This window comes from Carassius gibelio, chromosome A8 (assembly GCF_023724105.1).
Source record: "Carassius gibelio isolate Cgi1373 ecotype wild population from Czech Republic chromosome A8, carGib1.2-hapl.c, whole genome shotgun sequence".
In the NCBI taxonomy this organism is placed as follows: domain Eukaryota; kingdom Metazoa; phylum Chordata; class Actinopteri; order Cypriniformes; family Cyprinidae; genus Carassius; species Carassius gibelio.
This window is the reverse complement of record NC_068378.1, coordinates 16415547-16437864: the sequence shown is the minus strand read 5'-3', so window position 1 is coordinate 16437864 and position 22318 is coordinate 16415547. Positions and strand designations below refer to the sequence as shown.

Here is a 22318-nt window from a genome sequence, read left to right as displayed (position 1 = left end):
AACTTCCCTTACTAACTGTTACCACTTTTCAGTCTTTCAAGCTCTCTTTCTACCATTCACGTCATCTGTCTGTATTAGATGACATACTCAAGAACCATCTAAGAGTATCAAACCCTCATTTCTCTCTGTCTCTATATGCTGGCTGATCTATTTGTTGCCTACACTGAAGATTATTAATTAAAGAATTAAAAGGTAAGAAAACTACATTATATCTTGAATATTCTCTCAATAGTAAGTCAGTACAAAACAGCACAGTTGACAGTTATCTAACGGTTTCTTTATGTGAAGTCACTAGTTAATAATTCATTTGTTCCTTGATTTACTGTTAGCACCATTCATGAGATCTTCTCTGAGAAGGAAGTAGGGAGACCATGTGGCACGTGGCATCTATATTACCGGCAGCAGCTATAATTCATGACAGAAGCAGCTCAGAGAACTATCACACAATTGTATGTAGGTTCACATGAATCTTTAAACGGTTTCTCCATTTAGAATTATTGTATGTTACGCGTTTCTCTTATAATTGCAATGGCTGCTATTGTACAGACTACTATGCACATATCTAGATCGGTTCATTTGACTAAAATAAACTTACATTTGAAGATTCCTTGTTTACAAGGTTTATGGTTGATGTGGGTTATGAATTGGAATATTCATCACTGAGCATATTCTCACTCGTATACTCAAATACTCAAACACAAATTAAAGATTCACAGGATTCACGTGTGATGTAGACAGGATGTGGGGTGAATTGAGGTTGAATTGAGGTGGTGGAATAAGGTTGAGTATTAGATAATCCATTACATTTCCAATATGTAATGAATTCCTGTAGCAGTTTCATTTTTCACACATTCAGAGCTTCAAAAGCAACTTTACTGGTTTAAAATGTGTCATACCTTAGTTACACTTTAGCATAAAGGTGTTTAACGCCAACAGTATGTAATGGTACTTTGTGACAGCATACCGTTTCAGTGAAAGAGTCTGTTCTTGTGAGATATCACAATGTGTATCTTGAGTTGGATCACTGATATTGTTCAACTGAATTTCTCGGAATTTGACATGTCTTTTTAGCCAAGTTACCAGAAAATAACAATAGATGATGTTTCCTATAGACCATTAGACTTTATAACATCTAGTGTTTTGACTCCTGTGTAAATCTTTGTTTTACCCACAAGGCAATACAACTACAGATGGCTGTGAGTGAGAGCCACGTGTGTGACTAACTAGACATATACGTTAGTTCCTGTCTTTGTGTGAGAACATCCTGTTTGATGACGATAACAACACAGCATTTTTAATATAGATCTTTTTATTATAGCTAAAAGTAAACACTTGTGACCAAATGGCCAAATGTCTGCAAACACTGGTATAATCTCTTGAGAGAGAGCGAGAGAGAGAGAGAGAGAGTATGTGTGTGTGTGTGTGTGAGAGAGAGAGAAATGCCTTTGCCTTCTTTAATATTATGTAAATGTATACTTTTGCTGTCCTTAAATGGATTTACAGTATATGTATCAGGATTATGTCTTGTGCTACATGGTTTATAGTCTCTGTGAAGATTCCTAGCGTTTATTACAGTATCTGTATTTGGTAATTCTGCATCATGCTTCTCTTTGAAACCACAATATACAGTACGTGACAACACAAAGCATTACTGTATTTTATATATACGTGATGTTTTCATGATAGATGTGACAATAATTGTGATAATTCTTTTTTTTTATTAATGCATTCTTGTATGCTATTATGTTTAAAAATAAAAAATCTGAAACAAAAACAAAATATTAAATTTGCATTAGCAACAGCAAATAAAACAAAGTCAACAATGCTTTGATAAATATAACTTCAATTCAGGCAAACCCATGCTTACATTTGGCCAGCCAAATATTTATCATCTGACATGGTTTATGATTTTCATGTCAAATATTTTATAGCAAATAGCCTATTATATAATAAAGATTAATGAGAGACAGATTTCTTCTTTTTTATTTTTTACTTTTTCAACAACGAGTGAGGTGCTTACAGAAATTTTTAAATAAATTAATTAATTAATTAATACATAATTGGTGGCTGTTTAATATAGGCCAGTAATATAGGGCCAGGATGTCCCTTGTTCCTTTCCTATTAACTGGGTATTTATAGAGAGAAAATGTGTCTATACTTTTTTTGTTGTTTTAGATAAATTGTCTCTCAATGGTCAACATAGAAGATAACGAATAGCTTAAAAGCAAACTGTATTATTAAAGATTAAAATGACTCAAGGAAAAACAATCACACTTTCTTTAGATAAGCATGACTTAATGAATCAGGAAATAATAGGAGAGAGCAGGATGAGTTGAGCCAGTGTGTTTACAGTGAGCACATGACAGTAATAGGTCCAACTTAAATATGTACACAAATTTCAGGATGTGGTGCATCCTTGGGAAAAGCCACTTTGGATCTAAAATAGTCTGCTTTTAGAACATGGCTTTCCAAAAAAAAAAAAGTGGTCTCTTGGCTCAACTTACCCCCAGTGTGGGGTAAATTGAGCCTTGGGAGAGGGTAAGTTAAGCCACATGGAGTTAAACTGCACCACTAATTTTGTTGAACTGAACTGAACATTTTCACCTCATCCTATATCAAAGGGAGAGACATTCAATAAAAATGATTTCTTAAAATCTTTGTGTGATCCTTGTGATGGACTGACCGTTCATCCAGGGAGTTTCCCCTTCTGTGGGTCCAGCTTCCTGCGACCGTAATAAGGACAAAGAGGTATGAATAATAGAATGGATGGATGGATGACTACTTAAAAGTTTTATTCAAAGATACAGTTCACAACATTGAAGTCATTTTTTACAATTATTTTCAGAACAAAATAAAGTTCAAACTAAAGAATGGAAAAAAAACTGGCCTTACAGAATTGGGGTAATAGTACTCAAAATCCCATTTATAAATGTTGTAGAGGAAAACTGTTTCATAAACTTCAATTGCCAATTTTCATAAACATGGCCTAATTAAAATTTTCAAAACAAAATCAAGTTCAAAACAAAGAACAAATTCAAAAATGTTTGTTCTAAAATGAATTAAATATCATGTAGAATTACAGTAAAATAATACTGTATAATCATAAGAAGGGGTAAGCCATTGGCTCAACTTACCCCTGGACTTTCGGCTCAAATTACCCCACTCCTACCATTTTAACAAACTTGTATTGTTAAAACATCATGCTAACATTATAGCATCATAATATAACTTTTCCTTTAGCACAAACACGTGATATTTTACAGATTTGTCTGTAATTGTCCTTCAACATACAAAAATCACGTTTTTTTTTTTTTTTTTTTTTTTTTTTTACCTAAATCTAATTATTAATTATTCCATGGGCTTCCCTCCACCACATGGTTGATATCACCTATTTTATTTTAAGTTGTCTAGAAACAAGGGGTTGGCTCAACTTCCCCATAGGCTCAAATCACCCCGCTCTCCCCTGCCTTGCAGAACAAGTGCATGCAGGTAACCTTAAAAAAGCCCTGATCTTCTAATCTCATTACTTATCACAACAGACACACGTGTCTGGATTACTATCCTTGTGGGGACTCTCAGCTGGTGTTATGGTTTTTTATACTGTACAAATACAATATTCTACATTGTATATTCTGAAATTGAAAAAGTGAAAGTGAACTATACATCATGCTGTATTCTGCCCTGTGCACCAACATTGCACCTAAATTTACCCCTCACAGAAAACTTTCTGCATTTTTGCATTCTAAAAAAAAAGAAAACTTGTTCTGTATGATTTATAAGCTTGTTGTTTATATTATGTTATGATTTATAAGGAAACAATGCTGTAAATGATGAATAAAGGAAGTTAATTTTAAGGATTTAAGTTAATCTGTAAACATTATTTAATTTATGAAGTAAAAAGTAAGATTGTAGTAAATGTAATGAAGTAAAAATGTCACGCCCCTGGACTCATTATGTAACATTTTCATTCCTCGTGTTCTCTGTGTGACCTAGACCTAGTGCTTCTCTCCCACATCACACCGTAACAGATGTCAGGACCTTGAAAAAGTAAAGTGGTGTGTTTCCGCACATTTTTTTTTCTCCCTTTTGTCAGTTTTTGTTTTATTTTATGGATGATCCTGCCATCTTCCTCCTCCTGCTGGAGCAGAGGAGCCTTTTCCTCAATCATATAAAACTATTCGTTGAAATTGCCAACCATACCCACTACCTGGACTATTGCCTCTGCACTTTCTACAAGATCAACCTGAATGACAAGTGCAGAGTGTGGTTGTCCGGAATATTGCCACCTTGGTGGAGTGGGTGCTGGTGTCTTGTGCATCGTCTCTGACTGTGGACATCACGGACGACACAAGCCCTACTCCGGACCCAGAGCCCACCCACAGTCCGAGCTCACTGCTGATGGAGGCATCTTTCCATCGTCTCCGCTGATCCCGTCCAGCCCTCTTTTGACCTTGATGTCCTCGTCCAGCCCTGAGGGGGCTTACGATCCTCCAGTGCCTGCTTTTAGAATGTGCCCTCCACTGCCTGCTCCTCGAAGATGCCTGCCCTATCACCTGCTCCAGCCTCCTCCAACGCTGTCATCTGTTAGCCCCTCTGCTTGCCCTCAGCCCACCATCTGTGCGCTTGATTGGCCAGGAGTCTGCCACTCTCCATCGGCTTCATGGCTGGAGGAACCCTTCTCTCCGCCTCCAGGCTCCGCCTCGACCCTTCGACCCAGCGGATCCACCATGGCTCCTAGCTCCCTCCTCTCCACCATGGCCTGTCAGTCCGCTAGCTATGCCGGGCTCCATCATCCCTCCGGCTCCACATTGGTCTGTCGTCGACCATCCGCCGCCCAGGGACTCCACATCTCTGGCTCCACTTCGTCCCTCCATCTCTCCGGCTCTGTAAGGCTCCTCCTGCCCTCCAGCTCAAACTCAGTCCTCAGTCTCTCTGGCTCCTTCTGGATCCCCGCCTCAGTCGATGACACTATCTACTCTGCCTTGGCTCTCCCGATCCTCAGTGTCGCCCAGTCTCTAATCGGCTCTCCGTCTCCACCTGCTCCGCCACCATTGGTCGGCCCCTTGGAGTCATTGGCCCTTCATCCACCATTGCTCTTCCGTCTGTCGGCTCCACCGTGGGCCAGCATCATGACTGTGGTCTGGATCCCTCCTACCTCCTTGGTCTCCTCACTGGCTTCTCCCTCAGTGGTCTCTGTCTGCTGACCCCCTCCTGGGGTCCATCCTCCACCAGAACCTCCACCCCCCCACACACTGTTCCACGGTCAGAGGTCACACCTTCTGGGAGGGGGGAGTAATGACATGCTTCTGGACTCATTATGTTGCGTTTTCATTCGTCATGTTCTCCGTGTGACCTAATTTCTGTCTCATGTTAATTGTGTCATTATGTTAAGGTATGTCTTGTCAGTAACCCTCTTTAACATTCCATGCATTTAGTTCAGTGTTTGGTTGACCGGTCTCATCGACGTGTATGTGTGTTTCTGCCTTCACCTTATGGATTACCCCTGTGTGGATTATTGAAGCCTTTGTATCATCACCTGGCTCGTTTACTTGCTTCTCTCCCACATCACACTGTTAAAAAATTAATAAACTATAGCAGCGTTAAATAAACAAGCCAATTTGCTGGGTAAAATTAACCCAAGATGGGCATTGTTCTATATTTACCCAGCCCTTGGGTTAACCCAAATTGGGTTGTATTTAACCCAGTGTTTTTTAAAGTGTAGAGACCTCAAATAAGGCGACAGAAAAACATGTACAATTACCCAAAATCCTCTGGCTTTTACCACATACTTTATAACCCCTTGTTCAATATTATAGCCCACCCATATTAAACAATCCCCCTGACCATTCTTCAGAGCTCTAATGCCAGAATGTTTTTCTCTGCCATATAATGTGTTAATGTATAAATACATCATACATACATACAAATCTACAGATTTAAATTTTTTAACATTAACAAGAGTGTTAAGATGGTGGACTTGTGCCAGGTTGTTCCTAAACACAGACACATGTTCACTCCTCCACACAGGAGTTAATCTCCTCCCTTACTCCGTCTCAGCACACAGGTGAGCTCTGAACGTCTGCTCACACAAGCTGGACAGCTTCACTAAGGCAACACAGAAACAAACTAATGAGTGAAGACTCTCTGACCTCAGGACACCACATAGCTACACTTAGAGATAGCGACTTGCAATCTTATCCCACAGTGGTGAGTACTTTCTAAATGTCCGCTTTCTGTTGGAACAAAAGCGTGTTTGAATAAGGGTGTGTAGGGAGGCTCATGCTGTTTCAATACAGATAAAGTCTTGCATCAGACAGAAGTCCTGTAGCCAAGGCTTTTCTCACAGGCTTAACTTCCCTTGCTTTGCAGTCTTTGTTACAGTCTTTGTCTTTCATGCTTTATTTAAACACTAGTTGTTCATTTGGGTTCATTAAGTTGATGGTTTGTAGAGAGTAACTTTTGCATTAACCTCTTTTCCGTTGACATATTTTACATTATAACCAAAAAGCTACAGACATTCAGTGATGGAATACTGTTAAAATACACTTCACTTGAACTGTATATTTGAAACAAGCACATAATAGATTGTACAGAGTATGATGGTGGTCTGAAATATAGTGTTTTGAATGGAACATTAATTAATTTGTGGCTCTAAAGCTAAATAAAGTTCAGATATTTTATATTGACTGACTTATTTTGCTAGTAGATTGACCACTAAACACTTAAGTTCATTGCTTGTCGAGCTTTTGGCAAGACTTAAAGTAGTCAGAGAACCCAAATAAAGACCTGAATGAATACAGACATTTGTTTCCTAATAAGGCTATGGCCAGTCTCTTGAATGATTAAGACTTCAGTATTTCCTGACCTACAAGAACTGCACATTTTTTTACAATGGTTCCTTGTCATGCTGAGAGTGCAAGTTTAAGAAAAGTTGCATCAGTCATGCTATTTGTACAAAAAGAAGCCAATATGATAAACACATACAATTGTACATTTTATTCAGTGGGCACTTTAATGTACTACAAATGTTTTTGTTTTTTTTAATGTGTACTTGCAAACAAAATAAAAGAAATAAAAGGCCACTCAAGTGTATTTTATGACTGTTTCCTAAGCACACTTTTTAAGTCAAATTAAAAGTTTTACTGTAAATTGTAAATAATTGTTTTATTGATCTTTTGCAATGCTTTACAAAAATACCCTTATTTTGTTGTGTTTACTAACACACTAAAGCACATGTGAAGTGCTTGATTATAATTAGTTAATTAGTTAATATATTATAAATGTACTATACCAAAACGTAAAATACTGTCCCCTATCCAAGTGTAATATGAGAGACAGTCATAGGCCTGCAATACATAGGTTGATTTTTACAGTTCTGCAACATGAAAACATTGCTCTGTTTGTTTAAGTCAAAGAGGCCTGTAGTATTGGAGAAAGTTGTTAGCATATGGCCATGCTAACCAGTAAAACATTGACCTCCTGGTTGAGCATCCCGACCAAATAGCTTAAATAAAAGCAAGATTTTGGAGGCAGAGTTATAATTCACCTGACCAATGGCAATCGTGTAAAGGAAACCTGTGTGAAAACAGTCAGCCGAATTTACAATAGCATGACACTTTTCTTATTTCTGCCATATCTTTATATTTATACACATTTGACCTTTAATAAAACACACAAGACCTAAATATACATTTAGTTTTTAGGTAATTATGCTAGTAGAGATAATTTGCACCTCCCACATATTAAAATTATAGTGTATTTTTACTTTGTTTACAGTAATCATGCTTTAATCAATACTGCCCACAACTAACTAACCAACCTGAATATAATGGTGGGAAATACACACACTCACAGCTGTTTTATATCAAGGATAATCTTTCCATTAGGTGTTTTTTAGCATGCAGTAATGCTTTGGGGAATGTTTTTACCATGACCTTTTCCCTTCCTTCTCCTCAACCTTGATATTTATGTGAAGGTTATGCTCCTGTTGCACATCAGTTAAAGAAATGAAGCAAGAGATTGTCACTGATCTCACTGCTCAAGCAGATTTGAGCATGTATCTGCAATTTATTTTCCAGATATTAGACATTTTCACACTGTACTTTTTTCATCAAAGCATTAATGTTTTACAGTTATTTCAGTTGTCAAGTAAAATGATAATTTATCCCAGAACCTTTTTCTGTGTTTCAGATTGTGTTTACAGAGCTTGACCTCACAGACGGTGTTCTTTGGAGGATTCTTAAGTGTTGTACAGTCTAAAATGGAACTTCAGAAAATGTCAAACGGTCACCATGATCTCAGCCCTAGCAGAATTCCAGAGAACGGGTACGTTTCCACACCAACACAAGAGGAATCTCAGAAAAAAAAAGTTATCAAATTTTACATGACATCATATCTTTTAGTTGGCGACCTTTTCCACTTTGAAGCAAAGCTTGGTTTGAAAGTATGTTAGATATTCAAGTTGTGAAAGGATCTTAAACTCAGGTGTTACTATCAGAGATCAATTTTCAATTCCATGTTGGTTTGGCCAATAATATTATCTCATGTGATTGTTACATATGATTGTTTTTTAGTATTATTCATTTACTATTATGTTTTTTTATTATTATTTTAAATTAGCTTTTAAATTCATATTTTCGGTTTCATTTTAATTTTAGTGTAATTTTATGTGCTGTTGTCATTTTTAAGAAAATATTTAAATATATAGTTTCAATTTCTTTTTATTTATGTTTTAATTTTATTACAGTTAGTAATTTTAGTACTTAAACTTATACGTTTTTATCTAATATTTGATTTAATTTCAGCTTTATTAACAATTAAATTATTATTGTTGTTATTAGGCATATTCATGTTGTAAAAACACTTATATTTGTTGAAGCCGTTTAGTTTGCCCCTTGGTAGAAAACAACACAATTTGAGTTTGAGACCCCTGTTTCAAAGGCATTTATTAATACAACATTCACAAACCTGTTGCATTAATGCAAATACAAATAAGTCTTATGTGCTAAGGATCCTCACTTGCTAAAGGGTCAAAAAGTGATTCAGCAGCTCAGTCATTTCCTGTATTTTCACAAAACAAAATGAAACAGAACTCAAAACAGGAAAATTCAAATGTCATTGTTACTTTACATAAAAAACTAAATTAATTTTTCTTCGTATTACAGATTTGATGCCCTTGAAAACTTGACAGATGGGGATAACTTCCTCCCCAACAAAAGCAATGGAATGACAGAGACCCAGTTTACAGATGTGAGTATCCAAATTTCAGAGTTGAGAGAGAGATGCTCCATATTACAGTTAAGTATAATGTGTAACGCTAGGAATAACTTCTAGCTAATCCATCCTACTAATTATTTGTGGAGTTAATACACAGAAAAAGTGAAACAACCATTTAAGCTAAAAGAGCCTATTCAGATAAACAGATAAACAATTCTTGACTAATAACCGATTTATCTGTTATTCCAGTTCGAGGGAAAGACTTCCTTCAGAATGTCTATTTTCAACCTCAGTAATGCCATTATGGGCAGTGGAATTCTGGGACTGGCTTACGCAATGGCCAACACCGGAATCATTCTTTTTGTGTAAGTCAAACTAAACTTCCAATCATTCATTCGCATTTGGGTTGATTTGTGCTATAATATATTCTAAAAATAAAGGTAATTGAAGATGTAATAATAAAAATTAGTTCTAGTGTTTCTTTAATGTCGTCATCAAGTAAGTACGGTGTGTAAATACTATTTGAGTTGAAGAGCCATCTAGTCTTTCTGGTATGTGTCCATAGTTACAAATGTCAACAAAACATTTCAGGTTCTAAGTGGAATGATGTCTTTTTTTTGGCATTTGGCTGTGTTATATTCATTAACTTCAGTTAGTATGCAGGGAATGCACGTGGTCTGTATGTGTGTCCGGGTTTGGCCTGACCGAGCTTTAAGGCCCATCCAGCCACACTCCAGTGTGCCTCTGTACACGTGCCATTCACAACCAGCCTCACAAATGCTAAGTCAATACAAACTCAAATATTTGCATGCTTTTTCTTGGCTGAGGTATCATGTAACATGAGCAAACCTAGTGCTAAAAATCCCTTCTTTCTATTTCTCTGCCTCCTTACCACGTACCATGTTCCTTACAAATCGAGTGCTAGGATGAATTATCAAGTTCTGACAGCAGACATATTATAAAACAACAACTAAATAGAACTACGCTCCTTGATGGAACAAATGCAGTTGCTAATCCTTGTGAATGACAGGGTTTTATTTTTGTAGGGAGCTTAAACGTACAGTAACCGTGTGTCTATGATGTGACAACTGCACATGCACAGCTTACAGATCAGACCTGAGAGGGTTAATAATAGCCTGCTGTAATCTGTACTCAAATCAAAGCCTGTCTGTCTGTCTGTATATTTGTCTGTCTGTCTAGCTCAATCAGGCTTTTCAAGCAGCTTGTTGTACAAGAGAAGAGAAACAAAGAAAAACATTTGCTAGTATAGTTTCAACCTCAACAGCTAAAAAAAAACCAAGCACACAACAAAACTTCCTTACAATAAATGTAAATACATACTAGGGGGAAGTGTTAAATCATAGAACACGTAATTGATGGTTATTTTGTGTACTTTTACTACCTACAGAGACTTGTGGGTGTGGGTGTGTGTGTGTGACAGTGTTGTTGTTGTACTCCAAAGAAATACACTCTCAGTTTGTCTAATGCGTCATTAATGAGATTAGAGGTTAGATTTGTGTCTCCTCTGTCATCTTTACGTCAACTGGTGATAATATCCCTGATCAAAGTGCAGTTTGTGTCACCTAATCATGATTAAATTAGCACCTCTGAAAGACTAATGACTGGCTACCCTTACGAAAAATTTGTTTATTCAAGTGTGCTATTAGTATACTTATTTTAAACTAAAAATAGGAAAGTATGCTTTTAGTTTACTTTATGTCCTTCTCAGAAATGGGCTTCATGTACTTCTCAGAAACATACTTAAAATTGCATTTATGTATACTTGACTTATACTTACAAAAAGTCTAAATATATTTGAGCTATATTTGAGTGTTTTCATTATTATACTGTAGTGGGCGCTAGTACACATCTTCTGCACAGAATTTCCATAAAAACACAAGTGAAGAAGAAAAAAGAAACACCAGATACTAACACATGTACTCTAACATGATCATCTGACATGAAACAGCATCAAAACTGTAACGTTATGGAATAAAATGTCACCCTATGAAGAGGTAATAATTACAGTCAAGCTTTGGGGGGTTAATTGACTCCTTCTATGTTTAGATTATCGTTCTGAATCCAATTCATAGTCTTTTTTTTTCAGCTTTTGGTTCAAAATTTTATATCTTTATTTTTTATGTAATACATTACAATTTAAAAAAAAATTATGCATGAAGCTAAAATAAAATGTTCTTGTTTACAAGCCGATACCCTGTTCTTTCTTTGGATGTTTAGTTTGTTCAGATATTCATACAACAAAATATATACACATTAAAACCTAAATAGGGACATACGTAGTAGTTTACTTAAAGTATGATGTAAAGTTCACTTAAAGAAAACTATTACTGAACTAGTAATTTACTTAGACTATACTTCAAAATGTACAAAATATTTAATAAGTAAACTATCAGTATACTTATAAGTTCACTTTTAGTATAATTGCAGTACAAACTACAAACATAGAGGTAAATTTGTAGTTTTCTACTGTATTACATAAAGGATACTTAAAAGTATACTTTCATATACTAGAAAGTGGGCCAATATAGTCCCAAGGAGTACTGAAACAGGACACTTACAAGTATAATACTAAAACACTCATATATGTATACTTGCTACATAAAGTATACTTTAAAATATACTTGAACTTTACTTCAGTATACTTAGTAAAATAAACTTGAAGTATACTACTTTTTCGTAGGCTAAGGGTAATGAGTCTGAAAATCTGTAAAACTAAAAGAGCATGATTAAAATAATGTCATCCAAAAGTGTTAATTCTTTCAACATATACTGAACTTAACGTTGTTTCAAACATGACTTTCTTCTATGGAACATAAAAAATATATTTTTGAAATTTATTTTTAAAATTAAATTAATAAACGAAAAACAGTGGGATATAGTGTTGTTTTGTACCTCTTTGACTTTCTTTGGATGGTCAAAAACATTCCACATGGAAAGTTGCTTTTTGCTGTTGTGGTTTATCTAGTTTCATCATTTGTTTAAACTGTTTGCAGAATCCTGTTGATTCTCATCGCTATCCTCTCTGCCTACTCCATTCACCTGCTTCTGAAGACTGCAGGCGTGGTTGGTGAGAAACATGATCTCTTTCATCTCCTCAGACAATCCTGATAACATCACACACTGTGTTACAAATCCACTTTCTGAACTTTCTGTTATGTTTGCTTATATGTTTAGGCATCCGTGCATATGAACAGCTCGGGTACCGTGCATTTGGTTCACCAGGGAAGATCTTAGCAGCATGCATTATAACACTGCACAACATCGGAGGTAAAATTCAACATTTTACTGTTACTCTCATAATGTCAAAAAGACATCACAGCTGATAAATCAAAGGCATGGATAACTACTTAAAGCAATATGAGCACTGAATACAGATGCACTGCAACACTCAATGTTTCTTCATTTGATCCAACAGCAATGTCCAGTTACCTGTTTATTGTGAAGATCGAGTTACCTTCAGTTATTCAAGGTCTTATGGCACTGCCAGATAACTCAACGTGAGTACCAGAACATAACACTGATGCACTGAATCTAGTGGGGATTTTGAAAAGGATAAAAACAAATAATCATGATGTAAAATGAATGAGAACTATTGCACTATAGATTATGTACTATTTCAAGGTCACTAATAAAATAAGCTAATTTGTGGCATTAAGCATGTGAAATCCTTTATCAAAGTTAGTCGTTTGCTTCTCTTAAATACTAAATAGACTCTTAACCTCACTTGTATTTCATTTTTATTTCATTTATAACTCTCTGTGTATGACTAAAACAAACTCTGAAGTGTCCATTCTGTCTGCTTTTCATAATCTTATCACTCCTTCTGACATGATAAGTTGTGTGAAATATTCACATGTGTTCTCTTATTCAGTTACTGGTTTGTTGATGGGAAGTGTCTCATCATTATCGTTAGTGTCGCCATCATTCTTCCTCTGGCGTTTATGAAACGACTTGGTAGGTTCAGCTTCCTGCCTTCTTTCCTTTCATCTCATTTTGTTCCATTTCTCATTTCATTATATTTCATAATAATCACAATCAAGCACTTACACATCTGCGCTAAAAATCTATGTTGAGTGTCTGAAACGACGCATTTAAAATCAATTTCACGTAATTGGTATGGCATGAACTTGTACATGCATTTATCATGGGTTTCTGCATTTATTTTAGGGTATCTGGGCTACACCAGTGGTTTCTCTCTCAGCTGCATGGTCTTCTTTCTCATATCTGTAAGTCCAATCTCCATCCACTTACATACAGTATATAAACAGCAGTTTGTAGTTGTGACAAATAAAAGCATCTCTCCATTGTTCCTCACTAGGTTATCTACAAGAAGTTTGTCACAGAGTGTTCTTTAGATCACAGCTATAATGAGACTGCTGTGACTGAAAACATACACAACACTACCGACGACACATGTGAAGCCAAATTCATAACTGTCAACCCTGAGGTTAGAGAGATCAACTGCAAATCAGAACATGTGTCCTTTTTGCTTTAGTGCAGTCAATTAATCATTACATTTTATGTTTTTTTTTTATTCATCATAGACTGCTTTTACCATTCCCATTATGGCTTTCGCTTTTGTGTGCCACCCTGAAGTGTTGCCCATTTACACAGAACTCAAAAAGTAAGACAGGAACTGCATTTTTGTTCATTCACATTGGCTTTAAAAATCATATTTTTTTATGTATTGATTTTTTTTTTGTCTTCTCATTTCAGTCCTAAGAAGGAACGCATGCAAAAAATTGCTAATATCTCAATCTTGGCCATGTTTGTGATGTATCTGCTGACTGCCATCTTTGGCTACCTCACCTTCTATGGTAAGTGAAATTCACAAACAAACAGAAGTACCTACACCTAGTTCTAGATCTATGGCGTTTACAAAGTACCATGGTAAATAATAATCAGGTTTGTTATATTTGTAAATATTTTAACATTCACTGTGTCTACATACGTGTAGGGAATGTGAAGTCGGAGCTTCTGGAGATGTACAGTAAAAAAGACACCCTGATGCTGTGTGTTCGGCTGGCTGTGCTAATAGCAGTGACGCTGACCGTTCCAGTGGTCCTCTTCCCGGTACTTTCATTTTCTTGGTTTTCCTGGCTCATTATTGTTTGCATATATAATATAATATATAATTCCTCTTATTCGTGCTGGCTGAGTGTTGACAGTGCCTTGTTCCTCTCTAGATTCGCCGTGCCGTCTTGCAGCTTCTTTTCCCCGATCAGCCTTTCCACTGGGTGCGTCACATCTCCATCGCTGTGTGCCTCCTCATCTTAGTCAACCTGCTCGTCATTTTCGTGCCCAACATTCGTGACATCTTCGGCTTCATCGGTAAGTCAGATATGTCACGTAGAGGATTTTAATGGTCACTTTAATCCAGTATCATTCAAATGCCGAATTGACCTGAATGGTTTTTGTTTTAGGTGCCACATCTGCTCCCAGCCTCATTTTCATTCTTCCGGGAATATTCTACATTTGCATCGTCCCTAAAGAAAAGGAGCCGTTGAAATCTCGGCCAAAAATCCAGGTGAGAATCAGACTGAATATCAGTTCACTTCTACAGATATATAGCTTTGTTTTTTTCTCACATTCTTTTATGTTTTCCAGGCGCTTGCGTTTGTGATACTGGGTTTCATCTTCATGATTATGAGCTTTACGTTCATCATAATAGAGTGGGTGACCGGAAAGAAGGCGTCGGGTGGCCACTAAAAGAGCTACAACTGGACAGCAACAGTTAAAGACCAAAACACAAACTCCTGAACCTGAAACCTTTTTATTTTAAATTATAGGCGTAATAGTATTATCACACTTTATTATTTTGTCTATTATTTTATAAAATAGTAATAATAATAAAGTGCAATAATATTATTATCATTATTATTTTATTTTATAGTTTCTGAATGGGTCACACAATGCAGTGTGAGGACCAAACCAAATCTCCAGGTGCTCTTTTGAGAACCAAGCTGAAAAACGCTTGTGCACCCCTGTTTATAAATGTATTTTTAATGAAAGAAACATTTTTTCTTGCAAAAGTATTGCAGTTATGACTGGCAGATGGAACTTCCAAATCTACACGAAACTGTGAAACTGAGATGAAAATTGCCAAAGTTGTAAACATGCAGTTTGAAGACTACCTCCTGCTACACCGAGCATTTTTACACTGACACTGTCCGCTTTTATAACTCAGTGCGTATTTTGGGGTCCAAAAGCCTTTCAATATTCTAGTTCAATACACATTTTTGTAATTCTAAAAACTACTAACATTTCAGTGAAATGTTAGATTCTGATGATCCTAAACAACTTATTGTACAACCCCATTGTATGTGAATTTCAGTTCCTATCATTCTTGATGAATATCATTCAGAAGTCCCAAATAAGAGTTTATAACATGTAAGTAGGAAGTGTACAGTTTTGTGCGTATGTTTAAGCACTATGCTTCAATGTCAGATGAAGAACCTGAAGTAAATGTATTGTATGTACTGGTACATTTTTGGTGGCAAAATCCAAGAAATGAAATGTACAGAACAAGAAGTTTTACAGTCCTTTAGTGATTAGTGCAGTTCTCGGCACGTTCATATGACAACATTTCTTTACTCTGTTTTTGAGAGGAGAAGGAACATAAATGTCTGAATACTAGTTATCTAGTAGTATTCAAGAAACACACAATACTGTTGAAGATTTTTCATGTTGTGTCATTTTGTTTGTTGTATAGTTGGATTTTTATTTGAACATCTTGAAAATGAGCATAGCTTTAATAAGCTTGAAAATATGTGTGGTTTGCATGGTGACATGTTGTGTTTCAGTGAAATTCCTCTCCAGAAATAGGCCGAACAATGATGATTATATGCGAAAGGTCACTACAGCATAACACAGCATTGATGGGCTTGCAAGTTTATAGAAATGTTTCTGTGGTCATACTATAATATGTCCATCTCTGTTACACCTCATCAGTATCTGTTTAAAGGAACCAGGACTAATATTGTTTCCTGTTGGAGAAAACAACTACTTTATCATAAATGTCAAAATGTATGCTTATTTTGTATAGTCTTTTGTGTACATATTGTGTGTGAAACAGAAGATTTCCATTAATTGTTGTACATCTGTGTACATATTCTAATATTTTGCACAGAATGGACCTTAATGCTGAGCAAAAAAATGAAACAATATATAACAGATCAATAATAAGTGGGAAGCATATTAACAGATTTAAATTTAAATTGATTCACATTTCCCCAATTATAATTTCTTTTTTTTTTTTTTTCAAAAGTGCCTGATGTTTCAATTCAACAATTCAAGCATTCCACAGATTCATGTTCAGAAATACATCTATTTATTGCTTTCTCTCTCTAGGCTTGAATAATAAAGTTGAAAGACTGTTTAAAGACCACTGGTTTTATCATGGAAAACTTTTTTTTTTAACTATTACAGAAAAAAATCCAATAAATGTTATGAATTTGTCTGTCTGCAAGGTAGGTTCCTAGACAGCAGGGGGCGCCCTAGATTTTCCAAAAGATAGAACTGAACATAGAACTGTTAGACAAGAATATTAAAACATTTTGAACTTGTTAAACAAGCACTTCAATACATGTGTCTTATAAAAACATTTATCAAATAACATAAAACTCATATCCGTTATATGTTCTTATGTACTCCAACATGCTCTTACAAACAGAAATATGCTTATAAAAAACTTATGTTTTTTATGTTCAAAACAAAACCCATCACTCACACATATAGTTCATGCACTCAATTTTTCTTCTCCAAAAATGATATTTCTTTGGTCACTTCCCACTTCCTGTTGAACAAGTGTTCATTCACAAATGTAAGCTTCTCATGTGTCCACCTTTAGTGCATAAAACAAACCCAAGTCATATCAATATTACAAATATCTCTGGACAGTACTTTTAAATATTGTAAGTGCAAAAGATACACTTTACAAGCTGTTAAACAACCATATACTTACACCGCCCACTCTGTTGAAAGCAACGCTGATATAAATATGTTAATATGTGCTGTGCACTTTCCTCTTAGTAACTAAATAAAGAGTAGTGGAGACAACAGCAACATGGGTATATTTTTACAAGCTCTGCAAACTCCTGTGAAGTCACGTCAGATGTATTTACATGACACTTTATTCAATGTTGCTTAAAAGCAAGCAGCAGTACTAAACATGAAAAACACAACCGAGGTGCCCTTGAGCAAGGCACTGAACCCCCAACTGCTCCCCGGCAACGCAGCATAAATGGCTGCCCACTGCTCTGGGTGTGAGTTCACAGTGTGTGTGTGTTCACTGCTGTGTGTTTGCACTTTGGATGGGTTAAATGCAGAGCACAAATTCTGAGAATGGGTCACCATACTTGGCTAGTGACTGTCACGTCACTTCTTGAACATTGCTAGTGCAAAGCATACAGTCTGTGTGAGAATATGAGAATATAGCAGCCAGAGTTGAGTGTGTTAATGTAACACGTGTGAAACAACACATGTGTGTGTATGGCATCTATTTTTTTATTTAATTTTTTTGTGTCAAGTGTAATGTCCATGGGTGTGAGTAAGAAGCCCTTATGTGTCATGGGTACCGTTGAGAAGGACAGTTGTGGATGGAAAGAAACCAGAGCTAAATTCTGCCAGAGGGGAGTGCTTCAAAAAGAGAAGTGTCAGCCACTGTCTTAACCGCCCACTTCAGGGTCCTGGAAGAGATGGAAGGTTGCATCCAATTACCTTCTCAGCAGAGCAGATGACACGTTGCAGTCGGCCTTTGTCCTCGGCAGTGGCAGCAGCATACCAGATGGTGATGGAGGTGGTGAGAATAGACTCAATGATGGAAGTGCAGAAGTGAACCATCATTGTCTTTGGCAGGTACAAATTCTTCAGCTGCCTCAAGCAGTACATCCTCTGCTGTGCCTTTTTAATTAGAGAGTTGATGTTGAACTCCCACTTGAGGGTGATGATAGTTTCTACAGAGGAGTCACACAGGATAATGGGGGCATCTTCCTGAAGTCAATCACCATCTCCACTGTTTTTACAGCATTGAGCTCCAGGTTGTGCTGATTGTACCAGATCACCAGATGGTCTATCTATATGCTATATAGACAACAATCATGGACTTATTATTTTTGAGGGGGCATGAGTCAAAAACTCCCATTACAATAACTGAAGCTGTTTACACTGTTAAAGGCATATCTTACTTACATCTGAAATTTGTCGTTTCTGATGAGAGCGTTAATTCGCCTTTGATCTGAATTCAGTCAGCAACGCATGCAGTGAGCAAAACTCTGGTGTTTCAATGATGACTCATCTGAACGCCTCTGATTTGTCATTGCATTCATAAGCTCAACAGAATCATGTGTGATTGGTTATAATGTGCATCATTGTAAAAACGTGGCTGTCTCCAGCAGTGCTAGCCAAAGCCCGAATGCAGATTTGAATTTAGCAGCTAGTGTTGTGCTGCACTTCTCACCCGTGTGATTGTATCAAATAAAAAATAAAAAATAAAAATCAGCAATTTGTGTCTTTTGGAAGCTGCATTCCAAATCCTCTTGGCCTGAAAATCTGAAAGCATCCATTAAGTTCACAATGCTCCGGATAAAATATTTATTTAATATTATATTTAAAAGTATAAACATTTACAACCACTGTTCATTTTAACAGAAATGCAAGCATAGGCTGCTGCGTGCATGATTTGGCACGGAATGCGAGCAAAGAGCGTTTTCTTATCTCTGAAAAACTGACACCTCTGTTCATCTCAATCTAAAAATAACTCTGTTATAACACAATAAATAAATGCACAATGTGTGTTATAATTAGAGTATGCATGATCACGCAAATTTCATCAATGCACAGGAACTTGAAAATTGACCAGATTCTAACGGGCAGAAACCGTGAGTGTCTCAGCATAAAATTTGCAAGTAGAGTAAAGCACGGCAGCACCACCTGCCTCTCAGGGTTGTAATTGTCACAGACGAATATTTAAACATGCACGGGCTACATTAAATGAATTTGTTGTAATAGTCAAGGTGGACCCTGTCTGGCCCGCGGGCTTTGTAATTGACATGTGCGATAGATGTAACGAACGCAGAGAAGAGTTCCACGTGAAAGAAGACGGGGCTTGAGCACATGCCTCCTATGATGTAATAGTCACAGACCAGAGGTAGTGTGTGTTTTGCAGCTGGATCTAACTTTTTCAGAAAGTTCACTTTGGCAAGCCATTTCGAACTCACAAAACAAACTTAGTTTTTCCCGGATTTTGTTTGAAATAACATCACATCACATCACTTAGTTCTTCAATTTGGCTTGAAGTACATGGGGGCCTTTAAGAGTGTCTTAAGAGTTACTGTGTTCGAAATACCATACTATTATACTACTCTTACTATTTCTGCACTATCCAGTATGTATGCTGTGCATAATGCCTAATTTTTTTTTTGTATGCATGAAATACCCGGATGACTTACTATATTTACCAGTATCTGCTGGCTAATTCAAGTACACGGAAATCAGTACAGAAGCTGTGTTTGAAATGGCATACTGTAACAAAGTTACAAAGAAATGGCATACTGTAACAAAACAATGATTGGGGAGAAGGAAGAGAACAGGGTTGGATTGACTGCTGCTGGTGATTTTTATTCACATTCATTAAACAAAACATCATGCTATCAGCGCTCATTGTAGCACAGTTGCATAAGAAAGTTCACAGGGCTCTCCAGAGCAGACACAGTCTCCACACACAAATCAGCTGTCTGTCTCTCTCTACCTCCCAGCTCACTCCTGACTCTTTATGTGTTCTCTTCACGCCGATTACTGGCACAAGACACAGGTGTTTGTCATTTGCATTTGACCCACTCTCTCTCCCGCTGCAGACCTCGCTAAATCATGCCCCACTCACCCACCACACATACTAATGTACAACTCTTACTATATTTCAGTATGCTTTGTGTATACTGTGAATAGTAAGTGAATGTTGTGTATGTATGGAGTTACCTACTACATTTGCTGAAATTTGATGTATGCATCTGAAGACACTGGCATGGGATACTGTAATGTTTCATCTTCAAGCACGTGAGTGAACTGGAGGTGGGGAAAAGTAATTATAAAACACTTTTATACATATATATATACGTTACTGTAAACTACTGTAAATCCCTCTGTGTATCTAAAAACAATATCGTAAGTAGGACATAAATTGTATTTTAATCTCTTACAGCACATTTCCAATCAAGTCACATGACGTCACCTTTATCTCTATAGTGATTTAAACAGTACATATTATTTCAAAGATATTGAATAATAAAAAATATTGCAGTAATATTATATATAAATAACATAATATATAAATAAAAATAATATTTCAATTATGGAAGCAGAATACAATTTTGCTGTGAAGCAGCTCGACAGAGAAATGGAGTGAAAGGACAAATAGACCAAATTGTTGCCATAGACTATTTACATTAACTGTCAATTACTGCCTGGCTGCGATAAACACTGCAAAAGATGTCTATTTATCTGTAGAATCAGTAGCGCAGCGAGTTAAAGACGTGTGATGATTGATTTTGACACGAGAGACCCGAGTGTGAGTCCGCCTTTTACCAAACTTGTTCTTCCCCTTTCCCATCACATATCAGATCAGAAAGACATTTATTTTCAATAAAAAAGTAGCCTAAATATTTGAAAATTGGAAATAAAATGTCTCACTTATAATACAGTTGTTATTAGGTGGTTAGCAGTGTGGGTGTAGAGTTGTTTTTGTCCCAATAAAGTGGCATTCATTTAATAATATTTTTATGTAAGATCATTTAAACTCGCTAGGTTATTGCATACTGTTTTACTACAGTACTGAAACATAAATATCTACCACCCAACCACTCTTTACGCAATTATTATTAGTTCTGTTAATAAAGTTTATTAATTATGAAATGAGTTCAATTGGGCAATATAACATGGTTTAGTAGTATACATCCTTAATTAACTAGCTTTTGTAAAAAAGAATGGTTAGCATGGTAGGAACTGATATTTGGAATTGTCCAGCTCCCGTGCTGTGTTGCTAAATCTGCTGTTTTCCCACAGAACTGGGACACATTAACACTGCTGCCGTTGGTTGTTTTTAATGTCCGTGGGTTGAAGCGTCCACAATAACGTGATTTTTAGCCTCTGGAATTCAAATTTTACCAGGGGAACCCCACCAAATCATGTATTTTACACCCGGAAATTGGTTTGTACTGGGGGACCCTGCTCCAAATGCAATTGGGCTAGTCTAAGTTAGCTACTAGTCAAAATAGCATGGAAATGCGTGTTGTTGGCAAGTTTTTAAATAGTGATAAGAGTCCCATAGCAATTGTGAGGTGATTGTTAAAGATTCAACTGCAATATACAAAATTCTTAAGCTTTTCGCAAGATATTACTCGTTAACAATCCTGACAACATAGATTTGTAAAAAAAATACCTGTGCCAAACATGCTAGCACACCAACCTATGGTAGGCTATTTAATTAACAAGCTAACTACTGGCTGCGAAACAACGGGGACAACATGTTAATAAAGGTTAAATGAAAATCGAATGTTTTTCCATGCTAATGTAATTTTTCATACAAATCTTTATTAGCTGTGACAAGAGTTTTTAGCCACTTAGCATTGACTGGATAAACAAATCTAACTGCCTAAAGTACAGAAGACAACTACATTTGTTAAGAGAACCAAAAACAAAACAAACAAATCTCAGTGCGATGTTTTGCCTTGATTTTTTTTTTTTTCAACTATTGCCTCAGCTTATTATTTTTAACAGTTAAAAACTAGAAGCTTCAGTGTGGTTGTGTGAGGTGCTTTTTGGTGAAAGTTTGTGAAAGGCCAAAACTCCCTTAACATGACATGGCCATGATATATTTCATTTTCCTTTCACCACCCCTTTATTTATTTATTTATTTATTTATTTAAACACTATTATTAATTCCTGAGTCCATTTGTTTAGTTTGATTTCTGCTCTTCATCATATGTGACATACAGACAGATATTAAAGTCACCAAACATGGGCCGACTAACAGAATCTTGAAACACATGATACAGTGCAGAAAGGCTGTTCTGATGATCTGACTCCA

General features: G+C 36.3%; 1 protein-coding gene across 2 annotated transcripts; it reads left to right on the top strand.

Moving 5' to 3' along the window:
- Window positions 1-25: 25 nt before the first annotated feature.
- On the top strand, window positions 26-16619 carry LOC128018630 (sodium-coupled neutral amino acid transporter 3). 2 transcript variants are annotated; one of them, XM_052604249.1, is made up of 17 exons: window positions 34-192; window positions 6058-6207; window positions 8191-8325; window positions 9165-9249; window positions 9466-9581; window positions 12231-12304; window positions 12412-12504; window positions 12653-12734; window positions 13109-13191; window positions 13405-13463; window positions 13556-13684; window positions 13782-13861; window positions 13954-14054; window positions 14195-14310; window positions 14424-14568; window positions 14661-14764; window positions 14845-16619. In XM_052604249.1, exons 3-17 carry the CDS (start codon window positions 8261-8263, stop codon window positions 14944-14946), a joined length of 1434 nt encoding a protein of 477 aa, XP_052460209.1. In that variant the 5' UTR covers window positions 34-192; window positions 6058-6207; window positions 8191-8260; the 3' UTR covers window positions 14947-16619. The 2 variants fall into 2 exon arrangements, with proteins under 2 accessions (XP_052460208.1, XP_052460209.1); XM_052604248.1 differs by lacking the exon at window positions 6058-6207 and having other exon boundaries at window positions 26-192.
- The last annotated feature ends 5699 nt before the right edge of the window (window positions 16620-22318 follow it).

Coding starts and splice junctions, on each gene's coding strand:
- LOC128018630 (XM_052604248.1), top strand. CDS start 8,261: ATGGAACTTCAGAAAATGTCAAACGGTCACCATGATCTCAGCCCTAGC. Junction 12,305..12,411: donor GAAGACTGCAGGCGTGGTTG/GTGAGAAACATG, acceptor TTATATGTTTAG/GCATCCGTGCATATGAACAG. Junction 14,311..14,423: donor TTCCAGTGGTCCTCTTCCCG/GTACTTTCATTT, acceptor GTTCCTCTCTAG/ATTCGCCGTGCCGTCTTGCA.